This window comes from Pleuronectes platessa, chromosome 1, assembly GCF_947347685.1.
Source record: "Pleuronectes platessa chromosome 1, fPlePla1.1, whole genome shotgun sequence".
Lineage (NCBI taxonomy): Eukaryota > Metazoa > Chordata > Actinopteri > Pleuronectiformes > Pleuronectidae > Pleuronectes > Pleuronectes platessa.
In genome coordinates this window covers 21,020,899-21,039,636 of record NC_070626.1, presented here as the reverse complement: position 1 = coordinate 21,039,636, position 18,738 = coordinate 21,020,899, and the positions used below count along the sequence as shown (strand labels likewise).

The 18,738-nt window shown below is 40.7% G+C and overlaps 2 protein-coding genes across 3 annotated transcripts; one reads left to right on the top strand and one right to left on the bottom strand.

Annotated features, from left to right (window-relative positions):
- Positions 1-2,477: 2,477 nt before the first annotated feature.
- caprin1a (cell cycle associated protein 1a) lies at positions 2,478-10,349 on the top strand. Of its 2 annotated transcripts, XM_053442476.1 has the most exons (17): positions 2,478-2,632; positions 3,722-3,856; positions 4,162-4,224; positions 4,480-4,566; positions 4,819-5,060; positions 5,197-5,279; positions 6,119-6,274; positions 6,355-6,407; positions 6,511-6,594; positions 6,708-6,869; positions 7,304-7,412; positions 7,954-8,015; positions 8,332-8,463; positions 8,722-8,881; positions 9,227-9,415; positions 9,507-9,613; positions 9,738-10,349. In XM_053442476.1, exons 2-17 carry the CDS (start codon positions 3,722-3,724, stop codon positions 9,822-9,824), a joined length of 1,911 nt encoding a protein of 636 aa, XP_053298451.1. In that variant the 5' UTR covers positions 2,478-2,632; the 3' UTR covers positions 9,825-10,349. The 2 variants fall into 2 exon arrangements, with proteins under 2 accessions (XP_053298451.1, XP_053298459.1); XM_053442484.1 differs by lacking the exon at positions 8,332-8,463.
- Positions 10,199-17,321, bottom strand: nucb2a (nucleobindin 2a). Its single transcript, XM_053442555.1, has 13 exons — positions 17,188-17,321; positions 16,696-16,830; positions 15,363-15,470; positions 14,986-15,118; positions 14,750-14,853; positions 14,476-14,661; positions 14,239-14,329; positions 14,072-14,130; positions 13,901-13,993; positions 13,494-13,583; positions 13,200-13,370; positions 12,733-12,793; positions 10,199-12,639 (listed from the first exon to the last, which is right to left on the bottom strand). The coding sequence occupies exons 1-13, from the start codon at positions 17,290-17,292 to the stop codon at positions 12,419-12,421; spliced, it is 1,557 nt and encodes a 518-aa protein (XP_053298530.1). The 5' UTR covers positions 17,293-17,321; the 3' UTR covers positions 10,199-12,418.
- Between the last annotated feature and the right edge of the window lie 1,417 nt (positions 17,322-18,738).

Here is an 18,738-nt window from a genome sequence, read left to right as displayed (position 1 = left end):
CAATCGCATGAATCCCAGACTGCATGATGGTGAATAAAATTCTCCGGCTGTAATAATGATAATGACGGTAGTTACGAGGAGATGCTCGTAATCTGTCTGTAACACATGTGGGCCATGAATTATTAATGTTGCCCAGTTAATTGAAGGGAGGCTGTGTGTGGAAAAAGCTCCTCACCACCAAAGAAAAAGTCTGGAAACAACCAAGATCCTGGTTTCAGGTCTGTGTTTCTGGTGAGGTTTTACAAAACCCAATAAAATTTTAGATAATGGTGGAGAAAGGTTAAATAAGAATGTAAATAAACGGTCAGGAAAAAGCATTGTATGAAAGAGAGAGTAGAAAGAGACTCCCTGTGCTTTGCCTGGCCCGCACTACAAGTGGTCTGGGGCCAACGTGTTTGTAAGGCTCTTGTGGTTTTTCAGCCAATAAATCCTCTGCACATATTTAATCCGTTCAGATGTGCTGCAGGAGAGGAGCACTGAGGGATGTACACCCATTACTCAGCAGCCCACATCAGAGAGAGGAGCTAGAGGTCCGTGCACCCCCCACCTCACCAGTTACAGTACAGGCATACCTGGCATGGATCGGAAAAACAGGCACAGGGATCATAAAGGAGGTGTGAAAAGTTAGCGTGAAAGTTCATTGAGAAGTTCCGAAGCTGTGAAGGTTTAATAATGCCGATCTCATGTGCTGTTATTTTTACCATGCGATGCAAAGCGTTAGAGATCTGAACTTTGACTTTTTGATCTCTTGAAAGATAAATATGCTTCGGGAATTCTCTGTTACAAGACAAAATAATGATAAACTCATCAGTAGAGTTATAAAAACAGGGCAGAGGCAAAAACATCAACTCTTCTGTGAATGTCTGAAAGCAAGTTTTTGTTAGTGGCACATGGCTGTTGATCTAAAACAGTTTATCTTAGAATTAGGTTTCGACATTTGTGTTGATCAAGACATGAGGAATAAACTAGCGCCTGTACTGTTAGTATCAATGTGTACTGGATTGTTTTTTGGCTTTGTGATATTTATGTAATACAAAATTACAGTCATTCTGTTACACAACCTAAGATCCGGAGAAACTCTTGATTTGTCCTTTTTTTTATTCCTCCTAAACTAATTTATCTGTGCACATCACCACATGGTTGTTGATTTATGTTGCCCGAAAGCCACAGACAAGGCAGAGAGAATACAATTTGAAATTACAGCAGCATCACAGTAAACACACATTAAAGGACTATCTGAGACAACAACTTATTTGGCTTGGTTTGGTTTTGGACATTATTTTCCGACGCTATCAAAATGGGACACTTGCGCCACCTTCTGTTCAAGTTTTGCTATTGCTTAGTGTAGTTTTTTCAGTCAAATATAATCATCCTCAATTTAAGGCTTCCTGAGATTTTTACTTTTACGGTCTTGGCTCAGAGTTCTGATCAAGGAGGGATCATGGGCTTTGAGACTAAAGGATCATCTGTCCTTCAAACATTAAATAAAATGTTAGATTCTGAATTCTGAATTGATTTTTTTGTTGGGTGAGGCCTATACAATGATGAGCACAGCATTTCAACCTTTAATACAGGGATATACAACACAAAGACCTGCAGATGACGCACAACGAAAACCCACAAAACAACAACAAAGAATTTACATATCATGTACAGCAGTATAGTCACAACCAGTTGAGTTTAAAACATATATGTACAACTATAAATAAAATTATGCCATCCTCAATGATGTGGTCTCCCATTTTCAAGAATATGCATTCAAAACAAAATCAATTACTTAAAGGTTCAGTGTCTAAGATTTAGGAATCTAGTGACAGGAAGTGAATATCAAATCATATTTGTGGTGTTTTCACTTGTGTGTTTCATATAAACTGTATGAATTGCTGTTTTCTTTACCTTGGAATTTGCCCTTTATTTTTAAATAATTTATACTTACATCAGGAGCTGGTCCTCTCTACGGAGGCCACCATATTTTTAATTTTTTACAGTTGTCCAAACTGGACAAACTAAACATCTTTTGAGTTTTTATGAAAATTTGGGCTTCCCAAGGTTCTCTCTCATGATTGAAAAGGGGAGGCTGAGGTGAGGGGGCACTCAGCTGCAACATGCAACGTCACCACTAGATGTCACTAAATTCTACACAATGTACCTTTAAAGGAAATGTAAAGATGTTTCAGTCAGATCAAGGACTGTATATACATATATATAATACACAGGGTTTTATACACATATACAGTCTACGAGACGGGCTACACCTCCTGTCATAACATCTATACCCCACATCTGGAATCAGATCCTGATTCCTGCTGAACATTTGCATCTAAAAAACAAAAATCAATCAAAAGGTGACAAAATAAATGTCGCATCACCGTCAACCTGTCGTCGTTACAACAGCATGACGTCACCTGTCTGGGTTTATTCTTCTGGAGATGTATGTTTTTTGTTCAGGCAGCGCGGAGGTTCGCAGAGACGCGGGTGGGGGTCCTTGTAGCCTCAGCAGCTAGTTCGGCCGGTGTGAGCCTGAGCATCCTTCCAGAAAGAGCCCGGAGCAGCTAACCGACTCGGACTGCGCTCGCTCTGCTCCCCTTCAATCTGCCCGCACACGAGCTCTCTGAAGACAAAGAGTTTAAAGGTAAAGGAGTCTCCACGCCATCGCCGACAAATGGCGGCGGAACAAAACCGTCTTTTAATCATGTTTCGTTGTCCCCCCCCCCCCCCCCCCCCGAGCGAGTTGTCGCAGCGTCCCGTCGAGCTCTTTGTTTTTAACGACTGAAAACGTTAAGCGAAGACTCGACTTGTTCATCAACCGAGAACAAAACCCCCCAGAATTACACCTTTTAATCGGTTTAGCTTGAAGTGACCTGCGGGGTTGAGTCCGGGCTTAGCCACATAACGTTACCGAGCACGCTAGCTTCCCATGCTAACAATAGGATGGGGAGATTAGGAGCAGTGTTCCTCGCCTACTGAACGGTTCTGGTGTAGCTAGCTAACGTTAACCCCGCACCAGTCCAACACCGCGAACGAACACGGGTTTATTTCGTCTTGTTTAACCCGACGGGATGTGGGTCGTTCGTGTAAGGTTAGCATCTCTCAACGTGAGATTAGCCGGTGTCTTCTAATGGGGCTAGGGGGGTTTTAACTTTGATTAGCAGGCCTGCGTTTTTAACTTGTAATAACTTCCAGACTGATTTAGTTCCTGCACACCATTGCACACATGTGATTCCCCATGATTGAGCATAATGCGTTTTATTCGTTCTTAGCCAAAATAGACGAAGGCCTGATTTGCTGGATTATCCATGCTTCACTTTCTCTGGCCCTGCCTCATTTGACTGTCATTGTCCCAACGTTAACCCCAGATGACCCGAAAGTCATAAAAGCTGTCTGCACCATGGAAGGGTTTCTAACCTTACTCAAAGCGAAACCTCCTGGATAACGCGTGTATCCTCAGCTGACTTGTACTTGAGAGCCTATAAAATAAAATAATTTTAACTAATCTATATATGTATTAATATTAAACATGCAATCAAGAGCCTTGTGCAAAATGCCCCCATCTCCTACATCAGTATAAGTTATCCAAGAAATCCAAGAAACTACACCCAATGTACCTATTGGGGTTTTCCATTATAAGTATCAACTTTCTACAGTGCATTTCATAACCCAACTGGTTCAGCCCCTGAGGTGTTGGTTCAGAATTAATCTGTTTAACCTCTTCTCCCCATAGATGCCTTCAGCTATGGTTGGCAACAGTGCTGTCCAGTCTGTCACTCCAGACCTGGGGAATGGAAGTCAGTCTGAGGCCATGAAGCAGGTTCTTGGTGTGATGGACAAGAAGGTTCGCAATATGGAGAAGAAAAAGGTATTTGTAGTTCTGTCAGGGTTAAATTCATTTGTTTTGTGTAGCCCTAATCTGGTTGTGATCGTTGTGAATATATTGCGGTTATGATAACGATATGGCATAATTATCCCCTTTAATCATTTGGCGCAACACACATTAGAACAATCTATTTGGAATGTCAGATGAGAAATGTGAGATTTTGAGCATATCGACCAGCAGCCTGATCAGAAATAGTCTCTTTCATGCAAGCATGTGATTTTTCTGTTTATGTATAATTTATTTCAACTTAAATTCTGTATTTCATGTTTGTTTCTTTATTCTTACAGTCCAAACTTGATGACTACCAGGCAAAGAAGAATAAAGGAGAAAGCCTGAATCAAGATCAGTTGGTAAGAAAAGAGAAACTGCAGTTGGTACACAATTCATTTTTTTTAAATTTTTTTTTTTACATCTGCTGAAATATTAATATTAACTGAACATCTTGACAATCCATACAAATCCTTTTGTTTCTTTTAATTTATCAGAATCTAATCAGGGTTCTCATATTTTCTGCAAAAACAGTGCATTCTTATATATTACTACAACCTATAATATCATTTCTATAATTGTACATCTGAATTTCTTTTTTCCTGTTACTCCTGAAGGACGCCTTGACGAAGTACCAAGAGATCACCTACAATCTTGAGTTTGCTCGAGAATTGCAGAGAAACTTCATGGCATTGGGCCAAGAGGTGAGACCCGAGTTGTTTTAAGTCTCATTTGCTGGTGATTGGTTCAAACCTTGTCGTCATTCGTTTTGATGGTTTTCTCTGTATGATGCATCTCTTTAGTGACATTTATTCACAACGGCCACGGTAGCAAATGTCTTCTCAGTCTCCAGTAAAGTAAAATCTATAACGAGATCTCAGCCATTGTATTTCATTGATTTGTTTGGGACGTGTGAAACAAAATGCACCTAAACATGCGTGACCTTGTGTGTTCAGATCCAAAAGGCAGTGAAAAAGACTGCAAGACGGGAACAGCTCCAGCGAGAGGAGATGGAGCAGCGGCGGCTGAAGACGGTTTTGGAGCTTCAGTTTTTACTGGACCAGTTGGGGGATGAGAGCGTCAGACAAGACCTTAAACGACCCGATGCCACTGGTTCCCCTCTGCTCACTGATGCCGACCTCACCTCCCTTGATGAGTTTTACAAGCTCGTTGGACCTGATAGGAACTATGACGTCAGGTAAGACAGGGCCTGGGATTTCCAGTACCACAAATATATAAGTATGCTTTATTTTCACCATTTAAATATGTTGTGTAAATGATTGTTGAACAGAGGATCAGTAGCTTATTACCAAACTGTGTTTCCCTTTGTGCAGGTTGACTGACCAATATGAAGAAGCCTCAACTCACTTGTGGGAACTGCTTGAGGGCCATGACAAGGCTGTGGCAGGGACCACATGTGAGTTTTATGTGTTTTTATCCTCTGCCACAATTACACAATTAATTCACGCTACAATTACTGTTGAAAGTATTGGGTAAGCTCTTTGCATGTTGTGCTTTATTGGAAATTAATAAAATAACCATTTGCACAATCAATCTCCAAAGAGTAACCCATAATGACAGAATGAAAATGTTTTCTGCCAATTCTGCACTTGTATTAAAGATATAATACCTTTTTTAATATAAAACAGTATTTATTCCCTTTAGAAGCAGTCACAGCTTTCAAGTTTCATCAGATCAAATGGTTGTTTGTGAACTGTCATCTTCAGTGATCTTCATGTTCGATCGGGTTTAAGTTCGGGCTTTAGATTGGCCACTCAAGGACAATCAGAAATGTGACCAATAGTCATTTTGACTGTATGATTTGGAGCGTTCTCGTGCTGATGCCCCAGTCTCATGTCATATGCAGTCAAGAGCAGGTTTTCTTCAAGGACCTCTCTGCATGTAGCTGCTACCACCATAAAAATGTCCCTTGGGGGGGTGCTTTGTGAGTTTATGAGCAGTGGCTGGTGTTGCTCACCCTCAAAGTTCTTTTAAATGCTCTGGCTGTAATGTGCCTTGTCTCAAAGTAGCTTCCACCAACTCATTCTCTACCATTAAGACCTGATTGATGTTGGCTGCTGATATGGATATTTTCACTTTGTCATTGTGGTTTATTTAATGTAAGTTGGAAGCCAAAGTATTTTTTCCATAGAAACTCTGGGCTCTGCATTATTTTTGTCTGACTATTATCTCAAGGAACTCTTTGTATCAATCAATGAGACATTCCTCTGTTTAACTTGTCACTCTTTATTCCAGATAAGTCACTGAAGGACATTCTGGACAAAGTGCTGCTCAGTGGTTACTTTGACCGAGCCCAAACTCATCAGAATGGGACGTGTGAGCAGGAAGAGGAACCAGAGGAGCAGATTGTGGTGGCTGAGTCCAACGCTGGGGAGCAGCTATCAGAACCTGGTAACTAAAAACCCCTCACAGATATGTATGTGCATTATTTCTTTAGGAAAACTGAATTCTCATTTGCCCTTTTTCTCCAGAAGGAACAGCAAGTGAAAAATACACCCCCCCAATTAAAGTGGAAACCACAGAGGTGAGCTTTCCATGAGAATTGCCTCATCTTTGTTTTATAAATCACACAAATGAGAATTCTTCCTCTTTCTGCTGTTTTTCAGTTTGTTGTCTTGTGTTTATAGTTTGTAAACAGACAGTTCATTCCAGAAGCTTCGTACAGCAGCACAGACAAAGAACAAGTGGAGGAGTGGACAGTGGAGGCTCAGGTATGCTGCTGAGCTGCAATCACAACACTGATACCATGTCAACATAATGCCACTGTGTCATGTTTCAACAACATTACTCTGATACATTGGTCATATGTTTCTGTGTTGGATAGATGGTCAATTCCATCCAGCAGCAGCCCCCAGCCCAGCTGACACCAGAGCCAACTGTTCCCATGAACTGTGACAGCCCCCCTCCCAACGCTGACCCTGTGGTCAGAAAGCAGGTAGTGCAAGACCTCATGGCCCAGATGCAGGGGACCTACAACTTCATGCAGGTGAAATACTCTCGCTATATACTGACGTGTCCTACTTATGGATTGATGTAGTTCAATCTTTGTCTGCTTTCTCATGGAGACAAAGTTAAATGACACAGGGAGCTACAGAAAGGGAATCTGTAGAGCAAGCGTGGAGCTAGTTTATATAACCCTAACCCATAAGAACATACTTGAAAAATAATCCTATTGTGTGAGGCCCTTTACAAGAATACCTGAGTGCTGCATGGAAACAAATGTGCCAACCAATAAGGTAGAAAGAAAATATAAAGAGATTTAACACATGATTCTCACTCAGCCTGATTTTCTCAGCTGATTTATTGAAAGCCTCGAATAGGGCAAATGCCGGCTGTTGTAGGATGCATGACTTACTTTGTTACATCACTGTCTCTAAATCCGATCCATGACTCAACAATATATTTCCCTTTTTATCCCAGGACTCAGTGTTGGAGTTTGACGGCCAGGCTCTGGACCCAGCCATTGTGTCTGCTCAGCCCATGAAGCCTGCGCAGTCTGCGGACCTGCAGCAGATGAGCTGCCCCTCACGTCAGTGCCACTTCATTTTACTTTAACTTAAAAGATTCTATTGAGAAATGTCTGGTCACTGTATTTGGATTTATTGTCGGGTCTTTTGAGATTTGCCCGCCTGTACATCATCACAATGCATTTAAAATGAAGATTTGATTGAAGAGAAAACTTCCAGCTTTAGTTCAAAATAAATCTTCAAGTCAGTCAATTGACCTCAGCATACTTTGCCGTCACTGTAGACAAGTTACAGACCCACAAAGAAGCAGCAACTGGAGCAATGTAGAATTCATTTCCTCGGGGTCTCTAATGTGCCAGTATGTAAAATGGCTTTAATTGCCTAACTGTTTTTAATCAAACTTCAATTAAATCTGAAAGTCTGAACTTTAACTTATATTACATCTGCATGTCGTCTTTTCAATTCCATTTTGCTGTTGCACAGTCCAAATTATAAAAATCTAAGGGTTGTCCACATCCTTTTGATCCAACTGTATTTTCCTTCTAGTGTACTACACAGGGTAGTTTCTAAAGTCTTAATAACTTTTTATTCTCTTCCCAACAGCCCTTTCAGAGTCCAGACTTCCTCAAACAAGTGTCGTGCCAGGACCACAGGAATCCTCACAAGTAAGTCAAGTGGAAGCTCAGCAAGAAGGAAGCAGTTGTTGAGATTTTGATGTGTTGTAAAGAGCGGTGCAGCCTTTTATTAACTAGAGAGGAACAGGTCATTGTATTTGTGGGCCTTGTTTTAAAAGTGCTGCTACATGGATTTACCGAGATGCTCTTCAACATATCATGATCTCACCTACTTTGTATTACGGGGAGTTACATAAAATGGTGATAGGGTAGAAGTGGGGGAAATCTAAGATCCCTTCTTTCACATTGACCTCTTCACAATCCTTGTTTCCTCGCCATCCCTGTTTCCTCCTTCCTCCCACCTCAGGCCTCGATGTCTCTTTCGTCCGAGCAGTCCCCCGCCCCATGTTCCCTGTCCTCTGCCTTCCCACCTGTCTCCAAGCCCACACACACTGGAGGCATCAATGTCAACGCAGCGCCCTTCCAGTCAGTGCAAGCGGTACGCGTCCTATCTGGGTCCAGTGATTATGTTTGGACTCTTTATCCTCAGTCAAAAACATTCTGGTTCTGTACGTGTATGTACAGGATGAATTGGCTCATTAGCTGCAGCAAAACACTGGATAGCAATTGCTGCAGCAATACGAATACTGCCCTTATTTCCCAACCTGAGATAAATCCTTTCTTTCCAGACGCTCTACTGGGATTATGATATTTGTTTTTGCAGATTGAAATACAGAATTATTTTCTTCTTCCTCAGGTATTTAATATGAATGCACCTGTACCTCCAGCCACTGAAGGCCAAGCAGACCCTCTGAAGCAGCCCAGTCAGTTCCCTGGTGGCTATGGACAGGGTTTCAGCAGCCAGTCAGAGAGTACTGTCAACCAGCCGGAAATCCCACAGGAAACATTACAGTCAGGTGAGGCTCCACCTTCAGCTAGTTGCCTGTACACCAGAGCAGGCTGCTGAGATAGTTTATCACCTCTACAGTCAGCAGACGACATTACAAAGTATAGTGAGGAAAAATAAACACATTTTATGATCATGATTCTACAGGAAATCACATGTTTTCTATTTAGCATAAACAGAATTGATTGCATCAGGTCAAATATTTGTTGGGGTTTACAGAGGCTTTATGTTTTCTTCTTCCTGAAACACTAAATACCTTTCATGACATTCAATGTGACTGAGCCAAAAAAAAGCAAGTGAAGATTTTTCAGGTTGAATGTTATTTCAAATTTTCGTCTTGTTTGCTGCGGTCCAGTTGTTGGTGGGTTCCAGCCCCAAGAACCAGTCATGGCTCCAGCAGGAGCTCATGAAGAGTCGACTCCAGGTGCAGGGTTTGGACAGTCGGGACAGTCCTTCTACAACAGCAGGGCCGCGCCCAGGTCCGGACCCAGGAACGCCCGAGGCGTGATGAATGGATACCGGGGCTCCTCTAATGGATTTAGAGGTACAAGCATCAAACTGTGTTATACAAATATACAGCTGTTGTGTTTAGTGTTTAGTTTGGTTTGTTTTATTGACATGATGCTTCATTTCAGGGGGATATGAAGGCTACCGCCCTCCTTTCTCAAACGCTCCCAGCGGCGGTTATGGTCAAACCCAATTCAACACATCTCGGGACTATTCTAATACCACCTACCAGCGGGTAAGGCTTCTTTAATTATTCACTACTTAATGTACAAAATATCTTGTGTGTGGTCCAGTTAATACTCTACTATTTTTGAATGTGTAAGATGGCTATTGATGGTAAACTCTGTTGTTTCTTCAAGGAGGGATATCAGCAAGGCTACAAGCGGGGAGCCGCCCAAGGACCTCGAGGTTTGTCTCGAGGCAACGCTCAAGCGATGAGGTCCTAAAGGATTCCAAGGATCACCAAGTTGCGCCACGTTGAACATTCAGGATTTTTGAATGTGTTCGCCCCTGTTCACTTTTCTAACAATGTTTTATTTCTCATTGGTAATCTTATTTTTTTAACTCCTGGCCTACTACTATCTGAGTCAGTCTGCTTTGGTCTGTCTAGATCCTCTTAATGTTTTAACACAAAATGCTGAACTTCACCACATGTAGGATTATCAGCATGTCTGTGTGTTGTAAAACAACAAATAGATATTCCTGTAAACTTGAAAGATTTCATTAATTTATTTTTTGTACAAAATAAATGCAAAAAATACCCTGCCACTGTCGATCTAATTCCATGCGGTTGATATTCTTCTGCCCAGTGTTGCCAGTCACTCTTTCCTTTTTGATCTAATACGTCTCATGAAGGCATTCGATGTTTTGGTTTTCTTTTTTTTTTTAACCCCATTCACCTCTTACGCCATCACCTCTTTGTATGCTGATGTTATTCATTGAGACTGTTTCAATAAAGTTGTGTTCTATTACTTTCTGCTATGTTAATTCCGAACACTTTCACATTGGTTTGGTTCAGTTTGGTGTTATTGTCACTGAGGCCTTCAAACCTGTGACATCAAGACAATTCCAGTGGCAAAGTCTTTGTGTTACATTCAGTTTGTTCATTCTCACATGCAGCCTGCAAACAGGCCCAAAGTACATGCCATTTATAATGAATCACTATAAATAAACAAGGTAATTACAAATAACAAAATGATTTCAAACTGAAAATTTGTGTCTTCCATCATACTGTGAAAGTTTAATACATTATTCACCAGGTGATCAACCTGAAAGATAACTGTTTTATTATGTTGAAGGGAGGTGTACAGTACCATCACATGACTTTAATCCAGCAGAAAGTAATCGGAAACACCACCTGTACATTTTGTGCAAATCATGGCGCTGTAGTGTTTCCTACGCTCGGCACGCAGAAACAAAAGTATTCCATGTCAAAACTTAGTATGAAGTAAACCACAGTAAGGCAGAGCTGTTTGTCTGGATGCAACACGTCCACCATGGACACAGTCTGTCAGCGTGACGGACACAACACTACACAAGAAGAGGCAGCAAGTACATCAAACTGCTGGTTTATCAGAAAATCTGCAGTTTGTTACTCAAACTAGGATCAAGCCAGACACAAGTTAATGGGAACTGAGTGCAAACTACACTGGCCATTCACAAAATTAAAACAAGCTACTAGTTTTAATGGGTGTGTGTGCATACACTGAGTATGTATAAAGTAATTAAAACATTCATGAGAGTTTGACCTAAACAGGTTAAAATTCTGTCGTATTTTGATTGTGTCACTGGTAAAAATATGCACCCTTTTCTAATAAAAACTTTCAATCAGTGGAAATAATCAAAAATACTCTGTTTATATCCTAACTGATAAAAAAAGCTTGACATTGAAACCGTTTTATTAAGCAAATTAGAATTAATGATCAATTTGGATCAGAATCATAAATAAACATGACACACATCCATGTATGAACAAGGAAATATCAAATGCCAATTATACTGCGGAGTGAAACGGAAGGTTTTTTTTTCAGAGGTTCAACGGTTCTTTCTGTATGATAAGGTTGTTTCACAAATTATTATTGGTAAAACCAAACTGTAACTGACTGCTTTATTTAATCATCTGCAGCGCTAAGGATTTAGGGGAAAGGTTAGTTATTTGTTGGATGATTAAAATGTTTTCCTTATCTCGACAACCTTGAGACTTTAATTTAACAACAAAGTGGAGTGGAACTGTAGTGTGGCCCAAAAATGTCCTGTTTTGAAAAGTCTTTTAAAAGATTTCCTCAGTTGAAAGGACTGTGGGAGAACTGGATTCATATTTTTGGACAAAGATCTGAGTGAAGCCTTATAGATTATAACATCATCCTCTGCCTGTTTGTTTTAACCTTTATTTTTCAGTTGAAATTGTTCCTGTTATGGAATCAGATTGCTGTAAACTCGTTAAAATCTCAATAGTGCCTCTTCTTCCAGGTCAAATGCAATGATAGAAAATCTTAAAACTCAAATAAAAAGAAAATGGCTGAAAAAGTCCAGTGAAGCATTTCACCACAAGCCACACGTGTAAATTAATCTCTATCTAAAAGGTTTAGGGATTCTTTTATGTAGTCAAGTCAGAAAACAAGAGTCACAATGAGGACATTTGAGAAGCTCCTGCAACAAAACCATTAGGTAGTGGAGCCAGTGGCATTTTGAGGTTCTGTAGTTTGAACAGCCGACAGCAGGTCGACTAAGTTCAACAAAAATATATATTTTGATTGATTGCATTACCAAACATTCTGGATCATTTCTAACGTCATCAAGCACAACTAAGAGAGCACATTTGAAGATGCATGTCCTCGGTTGGTCATCATGAATCCAACGATTACAGTTATTATCAAACACTGGTGTCATTCAACAGGGATTCCGCTTGTGCTGCTTTCCTTCATCTCGAGTTCGCTCCAGACTCCGAAGTCATACTGGTGAAACTCGGGAGGGTCTTCTCCTCTGCACGCTAGAGTGGAGGTGCTGCAAAAGTCTGGTGCTGCAAGTTCTGATAAAGCTGTTATGGCAGGTTGTGTTGGCTTTGTGCAGCTTCCTGGTGGCCTGGCGGCAGATCCTGGCGAGTGTGGGGGAGGCCGTGCTGAGCCAGGTCTTGAATTTGTTGTGCGTGGAGTTCCTGAGCTGCATCTTGAGCTGCAGGCTGATGCTCTTGTGGTTGAGCATCCAGTTCAGGATGCAACTGATTGTCCACTGGATATATCTCTGGAAGGGCATTTCCTTCAACTGTAGCAAAGACAAAGTTTTACATTGTCAGAGCTCAGCCTGTAAAAGCTAAAAATTATCTAACAAACATGAAATAGTGCAGAAAACACTTACTATGAACTTCTTGAGGGGGTTCTACTTTCTGTGATTTCAACCGTTCCATGTGCTCTACTGCCTGTAACCGAGAAGTTTCATATCAGATTTTATGACATACAGTGCAGTGGATAGTCACATTTTAATAACTTGAATAAAAATCAAACATAGTTGAGGAAAATTAAGTTGTAGAACATATCACTTTTCCAGACATGACATGACAGACTCCAGAAAATGTCCGGATACAAATTTCCCAAACATTTTGGTGCCTCTCAGAATGGAGTCAGACACGTTCACAGCTGGATTGCTCCAGTACTTGTGTGAAAACAGCTTTACATTCCACCTACAAAGATTCAATCCGTTGTCGTGATAGAACATGAAAAATCATAAACCTCAAACATTCGGTTGGGACAGTTTCCTCATTCTTTGTTAAAGTAGCCTTCTCTAGTGACCCTTGTCATTTCAGGCAGCAGTGAGGGCCTGTTTACCTGCTGCAGCTCTATTTTCTGTGCGTTGAGCTGCTCCTGTTGTTGCTCCAGCTCTTCTCTCTGTTTCCGGAGGTCGACAGCCTTCAGGTTCAGGTCCTGCTCCTGCTGAGCAAGATGATCCTCAAACTCCCTCATCTCTTCGTCTGTGTACGCCTGGTTCTGCTCCAGGGTCTGAGCAACACAAAGCAGAGGGGGAACCATTCATTACAGCCCCACATGTTTTAAGAAAAGGTTCAAATCTCTCTGAAATAATGTCAACATGATAAAGTCGGAAATATTGAGTGTATATCTCACCTCCCAGCTATCGGGCTCCAAGAATTCCTTTTTCTTTGTTGCAACCAGGAACTCCTCTAAAGAGACCAGCCTGTCTTTGTCAGAATCCACCTATTATGGAGACAAGAGGAGAGATGTTAGCATAGATTGTATATATTCAAGTTTATTATTATTCAGTTGCAATAAATAACAGATTGAAGTCTTCATTAATATGAAGATTTAAAGCCAGGTGTTTATTTGCTGTTTCTCTATGTAAACAGCTTAAAAACAGTGGCTCTTGCCTTGATGGCACCAATGTCCACATGAAAAGATGATCATGAAGTTAACGATAAACTTAATGCATCAATATTTCATTAAATGCATTTCTTAAAACAACGGCTACCCGACTAACAGAAAAGCAGCATTATTAAAAAAGTCTCTTGCTCTACCTCGTTCATAACATGTTCCCTCATACGCAGCCTCTCTTCCTCCATCTCCAGCATGTCGTCTTCTTCGTTGGTGGGGTCGTAGATTTTTTCCAACTAAAATAACAAAGACCAACAGTCAGTGCAAAGATGGTTCCCTGAAACATGACACATTTTCACATGCCGAGGATTTACCTCTTTGGTGAACAACGCTTCCAGCTCCTGCTCGTCAAAGAAGCCGTCTCCATTGGAATCTGCATTATAGAGAAAGACACGGGGGAACACATGATTTCCTGTTTTATCTGAAGACACATAATATCTATCAAAGTCTTAAGCAGTTGACAGGTTAAAGAAAGTTTTACCATGCAGTTTGAAAAAGGTCTTAGGGTCGAAATCTTCAGGGTCCAAGCCGTCAGCGTCCTCCCACACCTCCTTCAGTTGATTCTGGCTGCCCTGTAACAAGTGAACTTAATAATTAGAATTACCGGTAGATTAAATAAAAACCCAACCACTTTCTACATTATGGTAGATTGTTAACATCCATGGTGTCCGCAGATATCTGTGTCCACGTCCTCCAGGGAGTTTAATTGATGACTTACCGGGTGGTTGACTTTAGGGTGGTCTGCGTGCTTCTTCTTCATCTCCTCATAGTGCTCCTCCTCTTTCACTCTTTCTTCCTCGTCCAGTGTTTTCAGGTGTTCCCGTCTGTCGTGCTCTTTCATCATCTCATACTGCTTGAACTCCTCGTGTCTGTCTTTGTCGAAGTTCTCCAGATCGTTGGTTGCCTTCAGGCATTAGAGAAATGACAAATTAAAATCAGATCAACAGTTTATGTCGTGCAATTAATCTGTATTTTCCTGTTGGAAACCTTACCGATTTGATGAGTCGATCTAAGTCATCCACTTCAAAAGTATGTGGGTTCATGTGGTTCAAGTACTCAAACTGTTTCAGCAGAGCCTGGTGATCCACTGCGATGTCTATTCAGGGATAAAGTGGTTAGATAATAAAAAAAACTGAGATTTAGCATTTTCCTTATAATTGATTTACTGTTTAACATCTTATTTTTTATTTTAATCAGAAGGTTATATACATTTTATTGCGCAACATACCATTCCCTCCTTCTATGTCCTGTTTGGCCTTGATCAGGGTTCGCAGTCGGTTTACCTCCTGCCTCTTCAGTTCATCTAGTTTTGTTCGGACATGATGGCTGACAAAGTCCAGCTCTTTAGCAAGCTTTCCTGCCTGTTGAGGAGTGATGAAAAGACGTGTTATTTACAGTTTGAGATAACATTTATTAAAAAAAATGATTAAATCTAATGGAGGATTGGAGTCATTTCTCAAACTAAATCCACGATTTACGCAGATTTATCACGTTCAAGGGAACGTTTATACTTAAAAGTTCAGAATAATAATTTTACAGTTTATTCGTGGCTGATAAAAACTTTGCCCCGTGTTAATAAGACGAAAGAAAAGAAACTGCAGATACCTTGATGTCTTCCATGTCTGTATTGTGGAGCTTATCTCTGAAGTGCTGATCTTTCTCGAGAAAATCAATGACTTCCCTGAGGTAGCGGTCATAGTGAAGTCCAGTGTCCTATGAAATGTAAGAAAATGAGAGATTATACATACTGGGGAATTCTATTATGTTAACAAAGTATCATTAGCTGGCATAGTCTGCAGACTAACAGAAAAGATCTCCTGTCTAGTTAAACGTAGAAATGACAAGTTGTGACCCAAATTCCTCCAAACTGCATTCCTGCCTTTTGCTGCCATATTATCCTGCAGCTGTTCTCGGCTGACTCTCAAGGGTTGCAGTTGCATTTTAGCCTCTAGACAGACTCTACATGGTATTTGTTTGGGACATTGAGTCAGTGCGTCAATATTTAACAGGACCAAAGCCTTGCCCAGAAATCAGAGTCTAATCTGTGCCGTCACACAGCTAAAACATCTGGAGCTGTTGTAATGATTTGATGGATAATACGTTTTGTGTGGACAGACTGATTCATTTCAAATGAGGCTTTTACAAAACTCATTTACTTCCTAAAAGGCAGGTAAAAGAAAGACGTGGCATAAATGCAAAGTGTCATGGCTGCAACTCACAGATAATATCTGCTGACTAATTTCATAAATCACAATGTATTTGTGATTTAATGTATAAATTAGGGCTGGCCGATGAACAAATATCATATACGATCGTAATATATATCTAATCAATTGCAATAAAACAAACGTCAGATATATAACTGAGTATAAAGCTTATACATGGTGTAAGCCCAGTGAGCAGGTATAACACACAACTGATCTACCTTGGTTTTATAAAATGTTTGTTGTTTTCTGCTCAGAGTTAAACACTACCACCTTCACTCAGGAGCAAAGATTAGTCTTTACACTTAAAATAAATAATAATTTGTCATTTGCCAGAATAATTATAGATATTGACTAATGTGAACCTTTTATATGGAGAGAATTTTGGCCATAATGTAAAAATGAAATGTCCGAAAAGCATTACAAGCTCAATAAAAAGGGAATTGAGCTTTTACAAGTTAACAAAGCCTGCTTGACTCCATCAGTGTTCCCTATCTGACCACCAACTCCCAAAAATTATTATACTGATGAATATCTACATAGAGAGATAGATCTATATCTATAGAGATGATTACCAATTACAGGAAAATATTCTGCTGTGAAGCCCCCGAACTAACTGCTCTTCACACTAATACTACACGTGTATTGTTGCTGGATCACTACTGACCATTGGGTGTAACACTAAAGATCAGTTATTAGGCTTCATGGAGATGAGTCATGTTGTGTCCTCTCACCACACTGGCTGGAGGCTCCTCAAGTTTGGGCTCTGGCTCTTTCACTTTGGTCTTATCCATGCTGATGGGCACAGCCTCCGAGCCCAGGAGCTGGAGCAGCAGCAGAGCCCAGCTGCTGAGAAGGACCCAACACATCTGGACACGAAACGAGAACAATTGTCATCACAGCAAATGTTCATCACAGTGAGATTCATATTATTAAATAGTATTTGATGCCGAACGGTCCCAAAGATAAACAATGAAACTCAATCTACAGCAGCACATTCAATTAACACGTTTAACCTGCTTAGTTTGCAGATTAATGACCAAGTAGCTAATAATGTCCTGAGGAAGCTTTAGCTCTGACACAGTTAGCCAATGAAGCTAGTTGGCTATTACAGCTTGTTACGTATCTACCGTGACGTCGTCAGGCTCAGCATCAAAGCTAATGTCCGCGTTAGGTCGAGAGCGTCACAGAAAAGCAGAATAAACGCGTGTCACTGAAATACTGACTTTGTTATGAATCCTGGACGCCATCTGTTCCGCTTGAGTCCCGTCGGCAGCTAGCTCGCTCACTGCCGGCTGTGCTAGCTGTGCGAGCGGAAGTGTCGGCCGCATTGGTCGCCGGAGCAGTCAGTCAAACGGAGCAGCATGCTGGGTTGCAGCGTATCGTACGTGGCGGCATGACGACGGAGCAGGTGGGCGGGCCCTCCGTGTTTCTGGTCGAATCCGCGGCTGCTATTGGACAGAGCGGCGGCGAAGAGACATCCGCATGTAAGGTGGATAAGAGGCGTTTAAAGGGAGAGGGCTCTGTAATGGATCCGATCAAAACAATCATGCTACATGATCAAATGTGGCTTTTTACCAGCAAAGTGTTTCCCTCTATTCTTCCTCAGAATCAGAATGACCACAGACTGCTTATAAAGATGGATGACATTACCGCTCCTCAAAAGTGGAGCCAAAGTCATCACCACCTGGTGGCAGCCTGCAGTACAGGTCATAAATCCCACCCCTATGGTAAACTACTTAAGTATAAATGCACAAAAGTACCACGAGTAAAAAGCACATTCTCAACAGTAAAATAAATTTGCATTATTGCGCCAATGGCTGGATTAACCCTGTCAGCCAGGCCCTGGGATAAGGATTTGTTGTCGGCTCCCTATCGACCCCCAGCTCTACTTACCAATTGCATTATTTCCCCAGGCACCAGAAAACCAAGTAGTACTGTAGAGCTGACGTGGTTATTAAATTAATGAAATAGATAACTAGCAGACAATTGATGGCCGCGATAATTGTAATTGATTGGTCATTTGAGTATTTTTAAATAAATCTTTACTGACTCGGGCCTCTTAAATGAGAATTTAACATTGTTGGATTTTTGGCTGCTGGTCAGATAAAACAAGCACTTTATTTTGTAAACATTTTATAAACCAAACAATGAATGGATTAGAGTGAAACCTGAAACAACAGCTTAAACGCATGATGGTGCGCTAACTTGAAACAGTGAGACTGGTGCCTCAATTGGCTCCTGTGAATTTTGGGATAAATTATGATATTGACTAAAATCTCATATGCACTAAACACCATTTGGGACAAGTACCTCAAAGTAAAAATGTGGAATATGGCCAAAATGGCCACTAAATGCTAAATGCAATCACCATTCCCCACTCTTCCCCATCTGCATGCCGAAGTGCGCAGGATGTGCCCAGTTGGCTTCTGCGGAGGAAGTGCGCAGTCCGCTTCTGCGCAGGATTTATTTGAATTTCTTTTATTTATTATATTTTATAAATTTTTTTCTAATTTTACTTAATTTCTTTTTATTTCTTTTATTTTCTTTTATTTTTTTATATATATTTTTTTTCTCAAAATGGCCCACAATTACTATGCCATTTAAATGTTGCTCTTGCATGGCTGAAATGGAAAAAAATTAAATTTCCTATGGTGATTTAATCAATACCAATGCAACATACTTGTTAAGATGATTAAAGATTTTGTTGGTAAAATATTTAGAATAAAAGTATGAAGTAGCATGCAATTAAATCACACAAGTATCTCAAAGTATAT